Source organism: Chelonoidis abingdonii, chromosome 1, assembly GCF_003597395.2.
Source record: "Chelonoidis abingdonii isolate Lonesome George chromosome 1, CheloAbing_2.0, whole genome shotgun sequence".
Classification (NCBI taxonomy): Eukaryota; Metazoa; Chordata; order Testudines; family Testudinidae; genus Chelonoidis; species Chelonoidis abingdonii.
The window spans coordinates 11365538-11387025 of NC_133769.1; the positions used below are offsets into that span (position 1 = coordinate 11365538).

At 50.4% G+C, this 21488-nt stretch overlaps 1 protein-coding gene across 1 annotated transcript in view; it reads right to left on the bottom strand.

Moving 5' to 3' along the window:
* The window catches only part of SND1 (staphylococcal nuclease and tudor domain containing 1), a 446649-nt gene that overhangs the window by 367127 nt on the left and 58034 nt on the right, over positions 1-21488 (bottom strand). The window contains exons 5-9 of the mRNA XM_075061914.1: positions 16180-16340; positions 15760-15851; positions 14022-14180; positions 12974-13080; positions 11689-11779 (exon numbers count right to left, since the gene is read on the bottom strand). Coding sequence (XP_074918015.1) covers positions 11689-11779; positions 12974-13080; positions 14022-14180; positions 15760-15851; positions 16180-16340 — 610 coding nt within the window. The remainder of the gene's footprint in view (positions 1-11688; positions 11780-12973; positions 13081-14021; positions 14181-15759; positions 15852-16179; positions 16341-21488) is intronic.

Sequence of the window (21488 nt, forward strand, 5' to 3'; positions counted from 1 at the left end):
TGAAAGGGCATTTCCATGTTCCTACAGTTCAAAACAATGACAAGAGTGGTCACTTGACTTAAGGGGATTATGGGACGTTTCCAGAGGCCGATCAGAGCGCAGTAACGCAACACCTCATTCACAATGACGCCTGGGCTTTGTAGCCAAGGAGCAGCAAACGTTATTCCACTCGCCAAGGTGGAGTACCAGCAGCGCTATAGCCGCAGAATCAGAGCACTCTACATGCCTTGCCAGTGTGGCTGGGGAGCGAGCTAGGACGCCCAGGGCTCCTTTGTTGCGCTGTAACTCAAGTGTAGCCAAGGCCTAGGTGTGAGTGTAGTAGCTGTGTTGGTCGCAGGATATTGGAGAGAAGGTGGGTGAGGTAATAACTTACTGGACCAACTTCTGTTGGGGAGAAATTTTCGAGCCACACAGAGTTCTTCCTGGGGTCTGGGAAAGATACTCCAACCACTCTGTCTGAACCTCTCAGCCCTGATCCTCAAAGGAAACCTCTACAACATATTCAAAAGACAAGACTGGGCGCCTGAATTCATTACTTTGTTAGACACTAAAGTTCAAGAACTAAACAGACACATTGGATTTATGACTTATTACAACAATCTGTAACCCACTGCCCCCTCTTTGTCCTATGACTGCAGAGGTGTTAACGGGTCACTCTACCTAGAATGGCTCCTTACAATAAGTGCTAACTACTTTTGCTAAACCCTGTGCTCAGTCTTGCATTTAGTGTGATGCTGAGTACACCTTTCCCAGACCTGAAGAAGAGCAAGCCCATTGCCTGCACAGTTCCACTCACACCTTCGCAGCTGTTGCTCACCCCTTTCTGGAAGTGTCACCTGGCACGCTGAATTTTTCCAGCCTGAGTCCTGACAGTGAATTTTGGGTGGTGAGGGAGCATGTGCACATAAGGACAGCCATTTTGAGAGCAAACAGGAGCAGAAGACAGAAAAAGAGCTGCCCTTTCAACCAGCTGACACATCAAACTCAGAGCTGAGCTGTGGCAGGGAAACAGCCCATAGGAATGTGCGACTTGGCACGTTCCACAAAAAGTTGGGTCAGATTTGGCCAAGGTCTGGAGCACCTCCTTTGCAGATGGGCAGTTTTGTTGTTTTAAAAACAGTTCTCCTTGTTCTGCAAAGGAAACATGTGCATCCCTAGATGAACTGTTAGCAAAATCTACAGCAAACTCACATACAGACTGAAGCAGGGCTCCATGGGTGCATGATCAGTGGGGAGTCCTGCCCCTCTACCGAGTAGTAACTTTCATACCTTATGGTGTCACAGTGAGTGAGGCAAGGCTACTTAATGCACCTGTATTTACTGTGCTATTGAACATGCACTTTGGGAGATTAATGGTCGCATTAGGTTTATTTGCATCTACTACAGATCAATGTTAGAACAGATTAAGATTGGCTTTCACAGATGTGCAAGGAAGGCTAAGTAACATCCCTTGTGCAGCAGCGAGATTTCTTTGAGATGCAAGTCCCTGTGGGTGCTCCACATCAGCTGCTTGGCACACGACTACTGCCATAGCCAGGGAGCAAGCAGCTGATGTGGGGCACCTACAGGAACACTACTGGAAAGAGGCAGAGCTCCGTCAGAGCCCTGAGCACCTCAAGTGAGCTGCTGGTCTCTAGCCTATTATCTTCCACCATTTCCCTTTTGAAACCCCAGGAACTTCCACATAAAAACTCCATTAACAGAAGGCTGCTGTTGCACATGCCAGCACTTAAAGGCAGGAAACGCAAAAACGCAGAATGCACAACCCTAACAGCCCCTTGGGTGCACTATACTGAATACACCATCACAAACAATGAGACGTAAAGGATAAGTGGATGTAAGTGTACAGGCCATGGTTCTTCAAGTAACTAGTGAACTCGAGTGTCTAACCTGTTGTGTGGATGCTCAGCACCTTGTGAAAAATCCAGCTCAATCCTCAGAGCACCCCAAAATCTCAGCACTGTATATTCAGTATAACAGCAATAGAGAAGATAGGGCTGGCAGATTTAGCCCCTCTAAATCTGCTGATGAGCGAGTCTGGAAGCTAGCTGTCATCCCCTGAATGGCAACTAGAAGGCAGCTGCCCTGAACATCCCAGCACAGCCAAATTACCTTCATACTTCGAAGTGAAAAGCAGCCTGCTCACGTGATTAAAGCTATGGCAGGTCATGTGTACAAGGGGCAGAGGTAACCACCTCAACTTTGCATTTCCCAACAGTGCATAACCTTGGTAGCAAATACATTCCACACCAAAAACTAAGTGCTGGTAACAGTCAGCTCTGTATAGGACGGACCCCCAATGCATTCAAGCTGCGAGCTGACTGTATACGCAGGGGCACTCAGAAGAAACAGCCTCTTTAATCCTTTAGAGATTTCCACTACTTTTCCTTCCCACACACTCCACTGTTTATCTGACCAATTAAAACCTATTATTTAGGGCCAGAACTCCTGACGCTTTTCAAATCAAAAAAAAAAAATCAGTGCTCTCACTTTCATACCATCATCTGAACATGATGCCAGCAGGATCTGAAATTATCCAAAGCCAATTTGCCATGGTCTGAAGAACTGCCTGTAACATGATACTACAATGTCAACTAAGCAAGGGTTTCCCCTCCCCTCCCCCAAACCCTTACATGGTTACTGTCAGTGGAACAAGTGGCTTAACTGGCTGCCAAGCATGGAGATGGCGTAAGCAATAAAGCAATCAGCTTTTGCAGCATTGGTCATGTCAGGTTTCATTAGTGTGCTATGCAGACATTGCGATACACATTCAAGTGTGAAAGAGCCCCATGCCAGGCAGAGGCGTGTATGGTGTGGTCTGCCAGATATAGCACAGGGAAGCCACCTGGTGTCCCCAGCTCAGTTGCCCCATCTGAGACAGCAAGTACTTATCTACCTCTCCTGGCATCAGGAGGATTGATAAGTGTTTATAAAGCACCTTCCATAGGAGGCTCACAAGATGTGATGCATGTGACCAACACCCGTTTAAGCTCCTGCACTTTAAAGCACTCAAGACATTCGTCCTGATTTTCCTTGTCACTTACAATTCTCAGCGAGGAAAGAGACCAAAAATTGACACTGCAAAAATGGTGCCACTCAGGAGCTTCCCAGGGTTTGCTTCCGAAATACTGATTGGCACATTTCTGCTGAAGTGGCATGTTAGCAGAAGACACAAGTCTGGTGTTACCAGTCAAGGACATGGGAAGATGGGCTCCCATTGCCGAGTTTAGGGGCCCAAGCTTCAGGCTAAGCCAGGAGCAGCCAAAGTGCAACCGGCCAGATGCTGCCTGTGGATGTCTACCATTAGCGCAGCACCTTGAACAGAGATGTGGTCTGGGGAGACCATTATGTGTTATAGCCACGCCTACAGACCCCAGATAAGAGCAGGGCTCCACCGGGACACTGAGACAGGCCAAGCTCAGTCTCAGTCAAGACAACAAAAGGGATGGGGGGGACAGAGGGAAAATGACTTGGCCAAGTCACCGGCAGAGCAAGGAATGCAGTGCCCTAGCCAGCAGTTTACAATCTAACAGACAAGAGACGGGGGGAGGGAGAGGAAATATCCCCATGTTACAGAGGTGTCATAAACAGATAGCTAAGGGTTAATGTTTCTTTTACCTGTAAAGGGTTAACAAAGGGAACCACACACCTGACCAGAGGACCAATCAGGAAACCGGATTTTTCAAAGTTCAGGGAGGGAATTTTTGGGTGTGTGTCTTTTGTCCGTCTGTTCTGGCTATCGGCTATTGATAGGTGATATTTCTAATCTCCAGGTTTTCTAATGCCTTCTGTTTCCAAGTTTTAAGTAACAAAGGTTAGAAGACAAAGGTTTTAATATTGGTTTTTGTGATTATATGTGTGTAGTTTGCTGGAATGTTTAAATTGTATTTTGCTCTTTTTGAATAAGGATGTTTTAGTTAATATTTTCTTTTAGCAATGAAGCCCTGTATATTGTGTATCGTGATACGAGACCTTTTCTTAGTCTTTTCCTTTAATAAAGCTTTTTCTTTTAAAACCTGTGTTTGATCTTGTCTATTTTCCCTCTAAGTGAGGGCTTGCTAAGGGATAGATTCCCTGTGCCAGGATTAGCGGTCTGCTCTCAGGGAAGACGAGGAGGGAAAAGAAGAGGGGGGCGAAGGGAAATTGTACTCTCTCTGGTTCTGGTAATTCAAGGGCGTCGTTAATGGGTAAATGAATCTTCAGGAATACTCCGACAGAGGGGAAGCCTGGGGGGAGGAAAAGGTGAAGACAAGGGGAGGGGGGTTATTTCCCTTTGTGGTAAGACTCAGGGCATCTGAGTCTTGGGGTCCCCCAGGGAAGGTTTTGGGGAGACCAGAGTGAGCCAAACACTGGAAATTTTTGGCTGGTGGCAGCACTATCAGATCCAAGCTGGTAATTAAGCTTGGAGGTTTCATGCAGGCACCCACATTTTGGACTCTAAGGTTCAGAATTAGGAATTATGCTTATGATAGAGGGGTACAGAGGTCCAGAGACCATTACCTGCCTGTGGTCACAGTAGGTCAGCAGCAGAGCTGGGGGAAACTCCTATCTCCTGAGTTCCAGCCCAGTGCCTCAAGGCCACTCCTAGCCCTGACTACAAGTGCCATCACGCAACCAGCCACCAGCATCTGGCTATGCAAGTTAAGCACAGCCCTCAGTTGGGGTTCTTCTGGAGGAGGTCAGACCCAGGGCCCTCCCAGCCCTCTGAACTGTTCTCACAGTATCAGAGCTCAGCTGTCGGCCTTGAACACGTTAAACCTTCTGTAAGAACACCAGGCGAGTTCTTGGAATCGGCACAGCGAAGGAGGGGGAAGCCAGTCACGTGCCCAGGGGACCATATGGTAGGAAACAGCAGCGATCAGCAAAAACGATGTGGGAAAGGCAGCAGAGCCTGCAAACCGCTACAAGAAGTCACGTTTCAGATGAAAGTTCAGCTAACCATTGTGAAGTTAACGTGCTTTCCCTCTAACCCAAAGAGACAAGGAGAGCTCTCCCTCGTCCTCCTCCCCCCCCCCAGGGCTGCCAGTTAAGCAAGGACTGGGGCCAGCCCCTCCCAAGGGGCACTCTCCTAGGCAAATCAGTGCTAGCACCCAAGAACCTCTTGGAAGGCTGAAGGGTCCAGGGGTGAGGCCCTAGCCAAGGTCACCCAGCTCTAGTCCTGCTTGTGGCAGTTCACCCTGAGCCTCACCAGCTCTGACACCAGGGAGCACTCCAGTAGAATTACATGGGTCTGACTTCTCTGCTCCCCCCAGCTCCAGACAGCCTGCACCACACCACCCTCCACCTCCAGACACCAGGAAACATTTAGCAGAATTGGGAGGGGAAGGGGGAGGGGGAGAAGACGACCATTTCCGGTGCCCTCCCCACCTCCAGTCCTCCCAAGTCCCATGTCGGGCCAATCAATCCTTCCAGCAAAGTTAGAGTCAACTCTCTGGAGTCAGCCATGGCCCAGACAATACCCTAAAGGAGACATGCTGACAGAGGCCACGGGCTGCTTCTAACTGGGCTTTCCTCTGCCTTCCAACTAAGAGCCAGGGATTCAGGGCAGCATTGGCTGCTTTCTAGACCCAGAAGGAGACCCACCTCAAAGGTACCCTGCCCCAGCAACTGACTCAAGTGCCATGGCATCCTTGCGAGAGAAGAGGACAGCCGGCCAGCCAGAAGACTATGTGAAAGGCACTTTATCCCCAGAGGGTACATCTACACTGTGATAAGACCCACAGCACGGTCACAGCTGGCCTGGGTCAACTGGCTCAGGTTGCAGGGCTGTAAAATTAGTGTAGACTTTTGGGCTCAGGCTGAAGCCCAGGTTCTGGGGCCCTATGATGGAAAGGGTCTCAGAGCCCAGACTCCAGCCTCAGTCCCACCATCTATGCTGCTGTTTTTAACCCACAGCCCAAGCCCAGATCAGTTGACCTGGGCTCCGAGACTCTGCCTTGGGTGTTTGTTTTTTTAATGACAGTGTAGATGTAGCCAGAGAACCTGGATGATATGGCTGTTCCAAGGTCTCTGTACACTGGCATGGTCCTGCTGTTGCATGTGGATACCTAGGCACAGGCTAGATGAACTCCCCTGGCCCCACAGCCCACCTGGGAGTGGTATGAAAGCAACGTATATTCTACAGGGGGAAAGACAGTGAGAGAAGAGAGGCCTGGACCATGGGTTGGTTGCCTATTCCACTCCTGACCCAACACATGGCCCTTATATCTTCAAAATCCTAAATAGGCTAGGACCAGAGATGTTCAAAGCCATTTCTTCCCCTGGGATCTTGGGTTGGCAGCTGTCCCTACGGCAGACTTGATAGGCATTGCCAAGGGCAGGGCATTCCTGGCATGCCCTCAGCAGTGGCATTCAGAGCTGGCAGAGAGCATACAAAACCCAAGGCAGACATCAGACCTGTTGCCAGTTCAGAGGTGGTGTCAGTCCAGCCCCAGCTACAGCTGCCCTAGACGACAAGATGGTTCTGAGAAAGCAGAGGTGGACACACTTGCCTTGGTTCATTTCATTCATTTCCATTTAAAGGGCTCCCAGATAAGACAGTGATGGGCATCCTCCAAATGCAGGGAGCAGGCATCATCCCCTGGTAAGAAGGCACCTGCACTGGCACTGGCCTACCCCAGGAGGACATTTCTTTAACCATCTCAAGAAGGTCAAAGAGCCCAGTTACCTGCCAGGCAAGAGACCTTCAGTTAAAGAACTGGAGCCACGTTCATACATCGCTCCCAAAGTCAGTCCCCACCATGGGCAGAGAGGAACCTTTGCTGCTCAATTTTGCCTCCTGGGGCTCATGTTCTGGCACCAGGACCTATGGATGTGCTCCAGTGGATCAGGTGGTGCATGGGCTGAAGGGACAGGTTAAATTCACAAGTAAAGTGCCCTGTTTTCCAGCCTGGCAGGAGTTAATGCATTGAATACCCCCATGCTCATCCCAGAGGGCATGGTAACTGCCACACTTGACTATACCATTGACACTTCCGACAGTCTCCTACCATTATAACCAAGAACAGGAGCCGAACACGGTGCATTTGCATTGCTGTATTCCAATGCCCCTTGTTGCAAGACCACTGCTGCCCTGTGCCATGAGCTGAGGTGACTACTCACAAGCCCTGTGGGAAAGGGTCCTCGGTAGCTGAAAGCCAGAATGCAAGAGGATGAGAGCATACACGTGGCACTGTACTGGGGCAGATGGCAAGCGCAGCTCAACCTGAATGAAGCAGTATCTCCTCAAAGGCTTAAGCAATGAGCTGGGGGAAGGGGTCAGGCCGGTTCCCTCTGAACAGGTGGTCCTCACCCCAGGAGCCACCAGAAGCTAACTGCTCCGCTTGTCAGCAGCTACAGCAGGAGCACCAAGAACTAGGTGGATCATACAAAGGTGCAGAAATATAACAGTGAGGGCTGTTAACCACTGTGCAGTCTCAAGATCTGCTCCAGGCTCAATCCGACGTTCTGTGCTGGGAGCAGGAATCACTGAGTAAGAGTCTCTGGCCAGTGCAACACATGAGGTCAGGCAAAGGTCCGTTTGTCCTTCAAGTCTCAGTCCAACCTTCTTTGCTCCCCACCAGGTAAAAGTTGAACCATGGAAGGGTCTTGTGATTAGACAGTAATAAGACGACCTCAGTCTCCAAGGCTGAGAATCCAGCATGACATTTACTGGCAAAGGTCTCATACTCAGCTCTGTGAACTCACTCCAACATCGCTCTGTCAGTTTTGCATACTCACTCCAGCATCACTCTGTCAGGTAGCCCCACCCTGCGGTTGGAATCTATTTCCCTCCCTGCCTAAGCACATACTAACCAGCAGTTTCTCAGTTGGCTGTGTCTAGTGTCTGTCAAGCTGGGAAGACATATCTAGTGAGGTCCTGCTGGGGTCAGTCCTGGCTCCATTACTAAATATTTTCATTAATGACTTGGATAATGGAGTGGAGAATAGGATTATAAAATATGCAGATGAAACCAAGCTGGGAGGGGTTGCAAGAACTTTTTGAATTCTACTCCTTCTCTGAGGTCCTTGACCAGTTAGAGAATGGGTCTGAAATCAACAAGATGAAATTCAAAGACAAAGTACCACACTTAGGAAGGAAAAATCAAATGCATGACTAGAAACCAGGGACTACCTGCCTAGGTGGTAGCACTGCTGAAAAGGAGCTGGGGGTTTTAGTGGATCACAAATAGGAGTCAATCTCATGCAGTTGTGAAAGAGGCTAATATTCTGGGAAGTATTAAAAGGAGCAATGTATATAAAACATGGGAGGTAGTTGTCCCATTCTGCTCAGCACTGGCAAGGCCTCAGCTGGAGTACTGTATCCAGTTCTGAGCATCACACCTTTGGGAAAGAGGTGGGCAAATTGGAGAGAGTCCACAGAAGAGCAGCAAAAGTGATCAAAGGTTTAGAAAATCTAACCTATGAGGAAAGGTTAAACAAACTGAGTATGGTTAGTCTTGAGAAAAGTTGACTGAGTGGGGACCTGAGAACAGTCTTCAGATGTGAAGGGCTGATATAAGAGGACAAGATCAGCTGTTCTCCTTGGCCACTGAAGGCAGGACAAACAGTTATGGGGCTTAATCTGCAGCAAAGGAGAGTTAGGTTTGACATTAGGAAAAATGTTCTTACTCTAAAAGTAACTAAGCTCTGGAACAGGCTTCCAAGGGAGGCTGTGGAATCCCCAGCACTGGGGGTTTAAGATCAGATTCACAAACCTGTCAGGGAAGGTGTAGGCTTTCTTGTGCAGGGAGTTGGACTACCGATCGCTCAAGGTCACTTCCAGACCTACACTGCTATGGTTTTTAGTGCCTCATTGCCATGCTGTGATGGAGTAGGGACTGTCTGCGTGGGGGATGGGAGAGCCGGGGATTACTTTAGATGAGGGACAAGTGCTCAGCCTGTAACCTGAGCCAGGGAGCAGGGGGGAGGGTCAACACCTTTGCCGGGAAGGTAGACAAAGGAAGGGGCCAGTGGTAGGGGAGTTAAGTCAGTTTCGGTTTTGGGCTCAGTGGGGGGAATTCAGGGTATCCTAAGCTAGGATCCGAGCACCCTGAACTCCCAGAAGGACTCGAATGAGGGGTCCTGACTGTGCCAACAAGCTCTGCTGTAACCTGCATTCTCGTTGTCCAATAAACCTTCTGTTTTACTGGCTGGCTGAGAGTCACTGTGGGTCCCAGGATGAGGGGTGCAGGACCGGACTCCCCCACACTCCGTGACACATGCCTAGGTGCCAGACAAGGATTTAAAGCCTCCACATTATCCTGGGAGGACTTTGTGCTCTACGGATCCTTCAGCAAGGATGCAATTCCAGAGCTGCTGTCTTGGGATAGCTACATACCAACAGGATAGGAGAAGAGACTCAGCCACCAGAACATCTATTGCGCTAATTACGGTAGACCTGTGCACTCAGACAAGTCTTGCATTGTGCTTTAGAGGTAGCAAAATATGAGATGACCTCAGTCTTAAGAAGTCAGTGACTACGGGCATCAGCCTAACTCCCAGAGCCACTGGGATCTCCTCCAGCCCTTCATGCTAAGCTGTTGCCCTAGACTGCCTGCAGATCTGTCCAAGGTACATGGGCTAAGAATAATGCCCACATACGGAGCATGTGCTGGTGAGTGGCACCGCCTGATTGTTCCTGCACTGTTTCCTTTCCCCCAGGTGTGGACTGTTGGAGAGCAGCAGTGTTCTGATCGGTGACAGCCCAACCACTCCTGCATAGAGCAAACTCCTCACCGCCCAGTGCGCTCTCTCCTACAGATGCACAGGAGAATGCCAAGCAGGAGAGCATCCTGTGGCTGATTGACATTTGAGGCTGACAATGAGAATAATTCCATTTCCGAGACAGTTTACAGGGGCTGGAAACCTAGAGACAGGCTGCAAGGGGGAGAGGCAAGGAGGTTCCACCCAGAGGGGGCCGAGACCCACTGCTGGGATCATTCCCAAAAAGTAGGGGAGGAACCGAGAGCAGGGGGTTACGTTTACTTTTCAAGAAATTGGACTGCCCATTTCTCAGGCATTTCCATCCAAATTAAAACTCCCCAGCTGCATGCATTTATACCCAGCGTATTTTCCCAGAGCCTAACTACACGCCAATAGCACCATCTAGTGGCTTTCCGACCACTTCCCAATCTCCAAGCAGCAGGCTGATATGGTTACACAGTATGAAATATTTACAGACCGCATTCAACAGGTTACAGTCCTGCAGCGCACACAGCACCTCCCAGGCAATGCTTTGCTAGCTCTAGAGACTCCCCAGGCACAGCAGAGTACGGCACCAGGGAAGAGGGTGAAAGGGCTTGGTTTTAACCTCAGTCAACACTGACCTGTTCTGTGACCTTAGGCAAGTCCTCTCCCCACTCCCTCCCAACACCATCTCTGTTGTCTATTTAGCCCATGAACTCCCTGAGGCAGGGGCTGTCGCTCACTATGTCTGTACAGCTCCTAGCACAATGGGGCTTTGATCTCAGCTGGGGCTGTTAGTGGTGACTGCAATACATGCAGGATGAACAAGGAATACAGGCCCGGCTCTGTCAGATCAGATCTGTGGCTCATCTCGCTCAGGGCAAGCTGATTCAGAGGAAGGTGCAAGAAATCCTGCAGCAGAGGCAGTCCTGGGATAATCTGCCCCCAAGGGAAAGCTCCTGTCTGACCAGTCAGTGGTTGGTTTATTCCCTGACTCAGAAGGGTTCAATCTTCCTTCCAGACTCAGGGTTCCTCCATCTCAGACTGCTGTAATGCTGGAATTCCATTATCCCCGTGTTAAAGCAGCTCTGGAAAGGAAGGCTAGGAGGTGGCTGCAGAAGGGTTCATGCTACAATGCAACTGAAGCAAATGAACTTTAGCAGAAAAAGCATTACCATGAGCCCAGGCAGCCCTCTGCTGGCCACAGCACTGTAGGAGCAGCCGAAATGTCCCTGCACTACTCACCAATGTGCACAGGGTGGAGCAAAACCCTCTATTTCAAGCTTGGAGAATTAAACTTTCCCATTCTTTCTGCACACATCAGTTCGGGCCATTCTTGACTCGATCCTCATGTACCTCGACCCCCTCCTCTCTCCTCAGTACCACCCTGCTCCAGCCAGTCCTGGGGCTTTCCCATCAAGGGAGGTTTGAGCACAGAGGAGAAGCAACACAGGGAGGGGAAGACAGAGTATGGTGCATGCAGGAAGCAGGATGGTGGGCAGGTAACTGCAGGTGGGAGTTCCATGGGACAAGTGCTCCCATATACAAAGGGTCGAACAAGCACAGCTCATTGGCTGCAGATTGAGCTCCTTTGCATCTGAGGAGCAGCCCATGCCGGGCACTGTGGCATTGCTGCGGGGCAGGGCAGGGTTGAAAGAAAGCCTAACTCTGATAGCTTCTCACCTTGAGCAGTTGTACTAGCAGCCCTGGCTGCAAGTTACAAGGAGGTAGCATCTGCCAGCCCAGTACAAACCAACAAGTCCCACCTCCTGCTTCTGGCCTTGACCAGCATGCCACACTACAGAGGAAAATCACAATCCCCTCATGCACCTGGCCAGTTGTGCAATGCTGCACACAACAGGGAAGGGATGTGCCATCTGTAGCTATGGAAAAAATCCCAAAGTTTTATGCACTTTGAAACCAGCAGCAGCACATGCTCTGTGGCTACCTGTCTTCCATGCTCTGCTCAGGTCCTGAGAGCCTGAACAGGACAGGACATCTTCTCACCTGCAAGGTACTCACCTTTGCAATGAACTGCTTGTCCTTCTGGTCCAGATTAGCTGTGGGAGCCACATAGTCTCTCCAGATTCTCAGCTTGCGTTCCTTGGCGTACCTAGCAACAGAAAGATGCACCTGACCATCCAGAGCTAGGTTTGGGGTGTGCATCCTGTCCTACTTCCTGCCATCGCGGGAGATGGGGCCAAGCCCCTTGCAGATGGTGACCCCCATCTAACCAAGACTGACATGGCATCCATGCCCTACACACAGGCAACTGCTCTGAGCACTAAGTCAGTCCTGATTCCTGGCACAAAGGCACCCAGCAGATGAACAGGCTTTTGTAACCCAACTGCAGTGAGGAAGTGGATCAGGACAGCAAGAAAATTAAAGGCAACACAGGGAGCAGCTGAGTCCTCTTGAGTTCTCATGGCCACTTGCCTCTAAAGCCACGTGGAGGCCTCTGAGTATCAGGTCCCCATTGCAAAAGCCATGGCCCAAACCACTAGTGTATCCTGCCCACCTGCAGCTCCCAGCCCAGCCAGGCAAGTGCTGTGTTAGCCAGCAACATCCAACTGAGCAGAGCAGATGACAGACCTGAGCTGGCTGGAATCTATATGCCAAGGGATCAGCCAAGCTCCTGGCTCTCCATGGTCACCTTCCAAGGCAGAGATCTGCATTCTTCTGAAGCTGCATGCAAGAGGCAAACTACGGCAGTGAGGGGTGCTCCAGGGCCATGGGCTGAGGGGGAAGGATGCCCCTAGATCTCAGCCGAGATAGGAGACAGTGGCAGGGGAGCACCACAGCTGTCAGCCACCCACAGAAGGCAGCAGGCAGCATCCCATCTGCTCTGCTTGGACACTGCTGTGAAAAGGAGACGCACACCCAGCCCCTACCTCCCTCTTCAAAGAGCAGCTCTGGGATTCCCCCACCAGACACCAAGGGGGAAAGGAGAGAAGCCAGCCAGTGGGCTGGGAGATCACCTTCCTCTGAGCCTTTCCCAGCTGGCTGCAGCAGTCTCCCACCTCCGCAGGAGCTCAGCTAACCCAACTCCTCTGCAAGCAGAGCACACCACGCAGCTGTCACTAGGGGCAGAGCAGGAGGCAGACAATTGTCCTTCCCACAGCCAAGAAGCTGGGCCCAACTCCCTAACACTCCCCCATTCAGGCAGCCAATGGGAGGCACGGATGTGATTTTCTTTAGCTCATAAAACCCTCTCGGTCAAGGGCACTCTGGGTAAGACCTTGGTTGATGCTTGTGGAGCCCTGTGCCCCAGAACCATCTCCACCCAGCATCAGCAGCCACCAGTTACCTTTCGGCAGCTCGCAACTTCTCAGCCCCACGGGTATACACAGCAATGGACCAGTCCACGCAGCGCGCAAAGCCTTCCTTCAGCAGCAGCTCCGTGATGTTGCCATTCTGGAACCAGGAGGGGAGACGACAGGGTCAGTCTCTACACTCCTGGAGCTTGGAGGCTCAGGTGTTATTCCTGTGGCAGGGCCAGGACAGACACCCATTTCCTGGCCACTAGTATGTGGGAGGAGTCTAGAGCCACGGAGGCCCTCGTTGCTAAAGGAAGCAGCATCATGCTAGGCCCAGCCCTGGCTGAGACCCGACAGCCCTAGCTCATTGCCATGCTCACAGGACAACTGCAGCTAGCCCATGGAAGGCAGGGATCCATTCTGTACCCTAGGCTAGCAGGAGCCACACTAGTGATTGCTCCCCGCACCCCTACACGAGTAGGGAACTAGCCAACAGGAAAGCACTTAAAACTTGCCCTCAACAGTGGGGGATGTTAGAGGAGGCAGCAGCCCTCTGTCACCTGGGCGGCAGTCCTGTAGGGCCCCTCGGATACTGGATGCCCAAACAGCCAGCCACCCCCTACTGCCATCAGTGACTGCCTAGAAGTCACCACCCTGGCCTGCCACACCACTGGCCATGGTATCCCACTACAGTCAGGAACTCCTACCCAGCAATAAAGCTACCTGCCCTGTAGAGATCCCAGTGCTGCAGAAGGCAGCAGGCTCTGCAGTTTAATAAGCAGCACGAGTCGCCAAGAGCACTGCTCCCCGGCTAGCTATGCTCTCTGCACCAACTCCCCACTGAATACGGAATGTGCTCTGGACACCTCCCCTGAAATTCAAAACTCTCCTCCATTTCAGTGGCCACCCCGTGCAGCTTTGAACTCCAAGCTCCAGAGATGAAAGACTGTGAACCCCACAGTACCACTAGGACTGTTGGCCAGATACACTCAGCTTGGGCACATGAGCAAAAGGCCCAAATCTCTGCTCTCCTCAATAGCAGTAACCTGTCGCACAAGGATCTGCGCAGAGACCCTCAGCACCCCATGCCCCACTTGCCGGATGGAGGATGGTGCCCAGGATGTTCTGATTGTGGCAGCTCTCCAGGACAATCTGCACATCTCTCTGCAGCAGCCGTGACTCAGTGAAGAACTTTGCTTCAGCTGCAAATGGCTCCGGTGTCTCTGTGCCATCTGCCTCCCGCTTGAACGTGGGGCACTGCAGAGCGGAGGCAAGGGCAGGTTAGGAGGGGGCGCACTGGTAAGACCTCTAGGATGCGACAGATTGCTCGGCAGCAGTAATTCGAGAGCAGGGATGGATGGACCACCATCGCTCCTGCTCCCACTCCCACTGTGGATTGTACAGAACAGAGCACACCTCCACCACATGTAGAATCACCAGCAGCAGAGCGAGGGCACCCGGACCACGGACCGGAACCATTAGTGCCTTGCGTGCTGGAATCCTGGAGTCCACTCCACAGGAACGGCCTCAGACTCATGCATTTGTGCAGTAAGTAGGTGACCAGATATAGCATTGTGAAACATCGAGATGGGGGACCATGGGTCCTGTGGAAGACCTAACCCCTAATATCAGGACAGTTCTTATAACATTGGGACATCTGGGCACCTCTCAGTAAGTGCTGTTAACCCTTGGGGAAACAGCTGTGTAATTACTCTTGGTATTCTGGCGGCTCCCAGACCCTGTACCGAGATACAGGCCAAGGTTCACCCTAGTAATTTTGAGTGCCCAATGGGAGACCACAAAAAAAGGCAGATTTTCAACACCTGATCAGCAATCAGGGCTCTCAGTGTCTGCCTGGAAGCACATCCACAAATGCATAAGAATGGAAGCGTTTCTCTGGGAAAGGCATTTGCAAAGTTCTAACCATGGCCAGGCATTCAGGAAGGGAATTCCGGCCCAGGCAGCAAGTGATATGCTAGCACTTCTGACGTTGTGGAACCGTTGACAGTCCCAGAAGAGGGAAAGACGTGGAGGGCTCTGGCTTTTGGGAAGCGCAGGACAGTTCCTGAATAGAGTACTGGCCCCACCCTTATCCCAGGATCTTCAATGACCACGAGTGTCAAGTTTTTAGGATTTGTGTGATCTGAAAAAGGCTACCTCCCATCAGCGACAGCTAAGTACCAGGCTGGGACACAGAGTTCAGTGCTGGGACTGAAGGGACGGTCTTCGCTCACTGAATTAGCAAAGCCCTGGGAGTTTTAGCCAAAACCCTGACAAGGCAGATCCTGCTTAGCCTGTGACAAGGCAAGATCATTGCCCTAAGGCTGCACTGGCTGCAGAATGCTTTCAAACCAGATTTCCCCATGGACTTGTTGCCCCTAAGCTACTAAAAGACAGGGATTAAGTCTTCGACTCTTAAGTAGCTAAGATCTGCTTTAACTCCCATCTCCTGCAGGAGACATGGAGATGAGCAGCCACTGTCTCCTTGTGAAGTCTAGAGGAGGGGTGTGGACACAGCCTGACAGTTACCAAAGAGGCAGTCCTGAGATAGGGAATTTCATGGACACTTTCCCAGGGAATAAAACCAACTTAAACTGTGAAGCTCCGGTTCAGGAGGTTTAAAAGGGGGTTACTGGTGAAAGCCCAGACTCTCCTCATTGAAAGCAGCAATGCACATTAGAGTAGGCACACCCCAACGGGCAGTGCAGCTCAGCACAGAGCAATGGAGGATACCAGCATGCTTGTGACAAGCCTCAAGGCCCAACTGTAGCAAAGGTCTGGTTGCAAACTGCAACCAGGAAGGAACCAAAAGAAGGAAACAAGAGCCATGACTCACCTTGATGCCAGAAAGCATGACGGTGACCAAGTAGTAATCAGGCAGGAGCAGGGCTCTGACCACGCTACCATCCCGGACATGTTCTATGATGGCTACAGAATAGAAACGAGTGAGGGTCAACTCTCAAGGGAAGAGAGCAGCACCAACTTTATGCTCCTTCCACCACAGCATTCAATCAAATCCAGACATGAGAAGACACCCACACCCAAGCAGCACGCACTGCAATCCCCTGCCCTGGACACGAAAGGCCAATTCACTTGGGATATGCACCCAGCAGCCTCCACTGGGACAGACTGCAAACTGAGGCCTGTCAGAGCTCAAAGAACAGTGCATACGTAAACACTAGTAAGATGTGAACATCCCACAGCTATATGCTCGCCGGTATCCCATCAAGCTGCTTCACCTGGAGCACACGCTCACCATTGACTGGCTTCTGGTGCATGGAGTCCACAAAGTGGCGCGGGTTTTCAATCGTGTATTTGAGATCCCGGACCGTGTGAGAGCCTGTTCCTTCGCTCCACGTTCCTTTTTTTGCAACCTTCGCCTGATCTTCCAGCTCAGCCAGTCTGTTCTGCTCAGGACTAGGAGAAAACACAGCTCTATTGTAAGAGCATACAATAGCCAGCGCAGAGGTGTGGGGGCTGTGCATAGCAGAGGCAGTTGGATGCTGGGGCATTGCTATCTTGCATGTTTTACCAAGAAGGTTTGCTCCAGGGAGCACACATTTGACTTGACATTTCACTTCTGGATGCTTTAACAATCCAACCACCACTCAGGTCGAACAGATACAGGGGAAAGCCAGACATCGCCTTGCTAATCGCAGTGCACACAGCACACCTGAGACTAGAGGAATCTTGTCTAGCATCTCACAGCTGAGGAAGTTAGAGCTTTACAAGTACAGCACTGAGGCCATCCCTATAAGAGGATTAGCTGAATGAAGACCCAAGGATGGCCAGGCAGATGGGAGCCCTGGTTTCACACCACGGTGCAATCTATTCCCCAGTACAGTGGGAAAGAGACCCAACCCTTTGCTACAGCTTCCCCCCAGTGGAGCTGCACCCAGGAAGAACTGTGGGGTCATACTGTCTGCGCAGACATAACCTACGCCGCACAGCATCTGAGTCAGAAATAAATTCCTTCCTTTGTGGGACATAGCCACAACAATTAAATGACTGGCCCAAGGTGTCTCAGCAAGCAAGTGGCTGAGCCAGTAATCCAGTCCAGGGGCCCAGACTCCCTGCGTTAATGACTGGACTGCCACAGTCTGGGGAACACTGTCTGCAGACGGAGTTTGTTTCACCAGCCTGGCTCCAGGAACTGCAGGCTTATCTTCTGACACTTAGGCCTGGTCTACACTATGCGTTTAAATCGATTTAAAGAGCATTAAATCGATTTAACGCTGTACCCGTCCACACAACGCCCTTTATATCGATATAAAGGGCTCTTTAAATCTATTTCCGTACTCCACCCTGACAAGAGGAGTAGCGCTAAATTCGATATTAACATATCGGATTACGGTTACTGTGGACGGAAATCAACATTATTGGCCTCCGGGCGGTATCCCACAGTGCACCACTGACCGCTCTGGACAGCAATCGCTCCGTTACAGACACGAAATGCCAAAGCATTTTGAAAAAAAACTCTCCACGATACACAGTCGCTGCGTGACAAGCGTAACGGGAAGCCAGAGACTCAATGGACGCTCATGGGAGCGGTACTGAGACTCCAGCTATCCACAGGTCCAAACAGCAGGTCTCCGGAAAAGTATTTGCATTCTTGCTGAGCGGCCCCAATGTTGTAGGTTTCAAACACAGTGTCTGGCGTGGTTTCAGGAATAAACTCCTTCAGGTCTTTCCCCCCCACCACCACGCTGAAAGAAAATCGAAAAGGGAAAGAATCATTTCTTGACTTCTTTCAATGTCACCCTATTGTGTACTGAATGCTTGCTGCGTAGACGCGATGCTTGCAGCAGTGAAGAGCATATCCGCTCCTTCTCCCCTCCCCGGTGGGTAGACGGTACAATGTATGACTGATTATCGTCGTCGCCATTGCAGCCCGGGTGAGTGCCTCCTGGCTGGCCTCAGTGAGGCCGGACGGGCGCCTGGGTAAAAATGGGGAATGTACCTCCCAGTTCTCTCAGTAGATGGTACAGAAACGGCTGGTAACTGTCTCTCATAGCAACTGGGGCTGGCTTCACTCCCTCTCCTATGTAAAGAAAAGAATTCTGTACTGCCTTTGACTTCTCATAGGCCCCGGAGGCTGCCGTCCCCTTCATTTTATCTCACTAACAAGTTTTTTTTTTTTTTTTTTTTCTGGGGTTTTTTTTTCATTTTTCCTGCATTCTTTTATTAACTTCATGACACAAATGGGGGGGGACACTGCCACGTGCCCAGGAAGGATCGGGAAGGAGGGAGCAATGGAGTGGGGTTGCTCAGGGGCCCCCCTGTGAAATACTGACAGCAGGAGCAGCTGTGCTCTGATCATAACTGGTCCTTCTAATACACTTGCCCCTTATTCTAGCAGGACTGACTGGACTATTTTTATTAAACCATACAGGTTAGGGATTGACTCCAGTCCCCAAGTGAGTCATTCCCAATTTTGCTTTTGTGTTTGCGCCCCCCCGGCCGATTTCAGCCAGGGGCAACTTCATGATTAGCAGCGGACAGTACCAGAGAGGGACAGATTAACCATCATCTCATTTGCCAGTTTTTCTCCGGCAGTAGACGGTACAGAATGGACCGGTAACCATCTCTGGCCTATCATTGCAAAAGCAATGTGAATGCTGCTGTGTAGCGCTGAGTATCGCCTCTCTCTCGCGCATCCAGTACACTATACGGTGCCGGAAAAAAAAAAGCTGAAACGGGCTCATGATTGCCGTGTATGGCGTCTTGCCAGGGGCAATCCAGGGAAAAATGGCGCGAAGGATTGGTCAGCTGATGTTTTCCCGGAGAGGAAGGAATGAGTGACGACATTTACCCAGAACCTCCCCGCGACAATTAGATCCAACCTGTGAATTCCAAGGGGCGGGGGAGACTGCGGGAACTATGGGATAGCTACGGAAGTGCTACCCACAATGCAACGCTTCAGAAATCGACGTTAGCCTCGGAGCATGGACGCACAACGCCGAATTACTGTGCCTAGTGTGGCCGCATGAAATTGAAATTATATCAGTTTTATAAAACCAATTTCAGCAAATTCAATTTTATCCCGTAGTGTAGACGTGGCCTTAGAAGTGAACACTGCAGTCAATTTCCAACTAGGCTAGGAAGAGCCAGCCTCCATGCCTGGATCCTAGAGCCATTGATGTACGTGCTGATGCAGCATGAGGCAGACCTTGCAGCAATGGAAGCAAGCATCTGAAGTGCATGCTGGAAGCACTCCCACAAGGCACAAGCCAGGAAGAGCAATGACAGACGTTCACTCACCCCCTTGAACAGTGAGCATAATTAACAGGTGCTAACAGATATCAGCACTGCAAATCACACCACATTGCACTTCCACATCTCACTTCTCTCACAAAATGGAGACAATCAGAACGTGCATGGAAGCCTCTCAGCAGAGAATTCATGAGCCGCTTCAGCTCTATTTAACACAAATGGAGGCAAAAGGAGCCTGACCAGGTTTGAGTACAGGGATATCTGGCCTGTTAGCAACAGCTGTTCTGGATTCATTAGCCAATTTATTAATGCAATCATCTCATAACAAGAGCAGCTGTCAGCCCAGAGCACTGCCACTCCACTAACATGCTCAACGCACTTCCAGCAAGAGACTCAAAGAAACTCATATACCAAAGCAGGACCACATGGCTCTTCCTCCTGCCTGGGCATAGGACACCAGCAAGACTGGACTGCTGGCACCGTGCAAGATGAAAGCCCGCCTTCGGAGTGGGAGGCCTGTTTTCCACAGCTTGGCATCCCAGCACGAAGAGGGCCAAAGGATCCTTTCCCTGCATCAGGAAACCACCTTATTTCATAGCCTGAAATAGGCTATAGGACCCAGACAGCCACTGCAAGCACTTCCCCACACACAACTTTCATCATGAGTACTCCTCCTGAAGGAACTGTTCATGTGAGTGAAGTGAGTTACCTCCTTGTGTTTGCAGGATCAGGGCCTTCCCTGTCAATACGTTCTTTGCCTCCACCAGTGTTGCATAAGTCAATAAGGAACTCAGCCATAGTGGCATTTAAAAAAATGTTTAAAGTTGCAATAGCAAACTTTCAAAATAGCTTTCCAAACCCTCCCCTGACATTAAAAACAAACAAAAAAATCAGTGATTTAAATTCCTTGATCCTGGTAAAGGACTGATCTTGCATTGGATGGGGTGGGATGATGGCCAAAGTGCTTCTTTATACCATATCGGTTTTCCCGAACCCTGAAACTGCCTTGGGGTCTAACAGGAGCCCGCAGCGAGGGAGGAGCTGTGGGTTCCAACTTTTCATGCAGAGTGTGACACATTCTGTCTGGATCAGGTGGGAAGAGCGCATGGCACTTATGTCACTACCAAGCTCTCCCAGCCTCTCCCTTTGGCTCTGAGACATGCCACCCCACCTCTCACCTAGGCCTCAGGAAATAGGAAAGACGACTCAAGGTAGCATGAGATGTCTGTGTTGGCTTGAGTTGAACACTCGGCCTTCCTGTTAGCAAAGGGGCAAGTAGCACACTTTTCTGCACAGTCAGTTGCAAGCAGTTACCTAAGGCACAGAGGTTAAGAGAGGCTGTGTACCAGCTACCATTTACAATGAAGTAAATGCAGGGTTTTAAAAAATGCCACTATGGCTGGGTCCCTTATTGAATTACACAACACTGGTAGCAGCAAAGAACATATTGACAGGGAAGGCCCTTGTCCCGCAAACACAAGGAGGGAACTCCCTTCACTCACATGAACAATTCCTTCAGGAGGAGTACTCGTGTGATGAAAGTTAAGCATGTGTGGAAGTGCTTGCAGCACCAGGGACTAAACTGTATTAAAAATGTTTAGTAGCAAAATCTGTCACTTCACAAGTAAACTGTTCCAGTGTGAGTTATTGACATTTTTATTCACAGGCTAAAATGTTCAAAAATACCTTAAAGTTTGGCTCCTAAGCCTATATTTAGGCACCCAAGGGTGCAACTTAAGAGAACAAGTCCCACTGACTGAAAACTGCAATTCCTAATATAGGAGTACAGCCTGGTTGAAGCATTTCAGCTCTCAATTGGTGGCTCAGAGGCTGATGATAAACCACAGGCTATTTGCCCACTATTTCCAAACAACGTTTGCATTCCTCTCTGAGCAAGGATATTAGTGAGGCTCTGGACTGGTCTCTCTCAGCACAGATGAGCATTTTAAGTGTTAAGACTTATTCTGCACTCTAGCAGAATAAGTCTACATAAAATCAGATTGTAAGGCTGCAGCTGCACCGCTTGTGGTGGGAGACTAAGCCATTGAGAGAAAGCTCTCCTGTCACCTCAACTACTGCCTCCACAAAAGGTGTAGCTATGGCAGAAGCTTGCCCACCAACATAGCGTGGTCCACACTGCTGCTTAGCTCCGTGTAATTTACAAATCTCCGGGGGTGGATTATTCACACCCCAGAACAACAAAGTTACACCAAAGTAACCTGTAGTACAGACAAGGGCTTAGTTAGAAGCGACAAAGAGTCCTGTGGCACTTTATAGACTAAGACATATTGGAGCATAAGCTTTCGTGGGTGAATATCCACTTCGTCAGATGTCTGCTAGTCTATAAGGTGC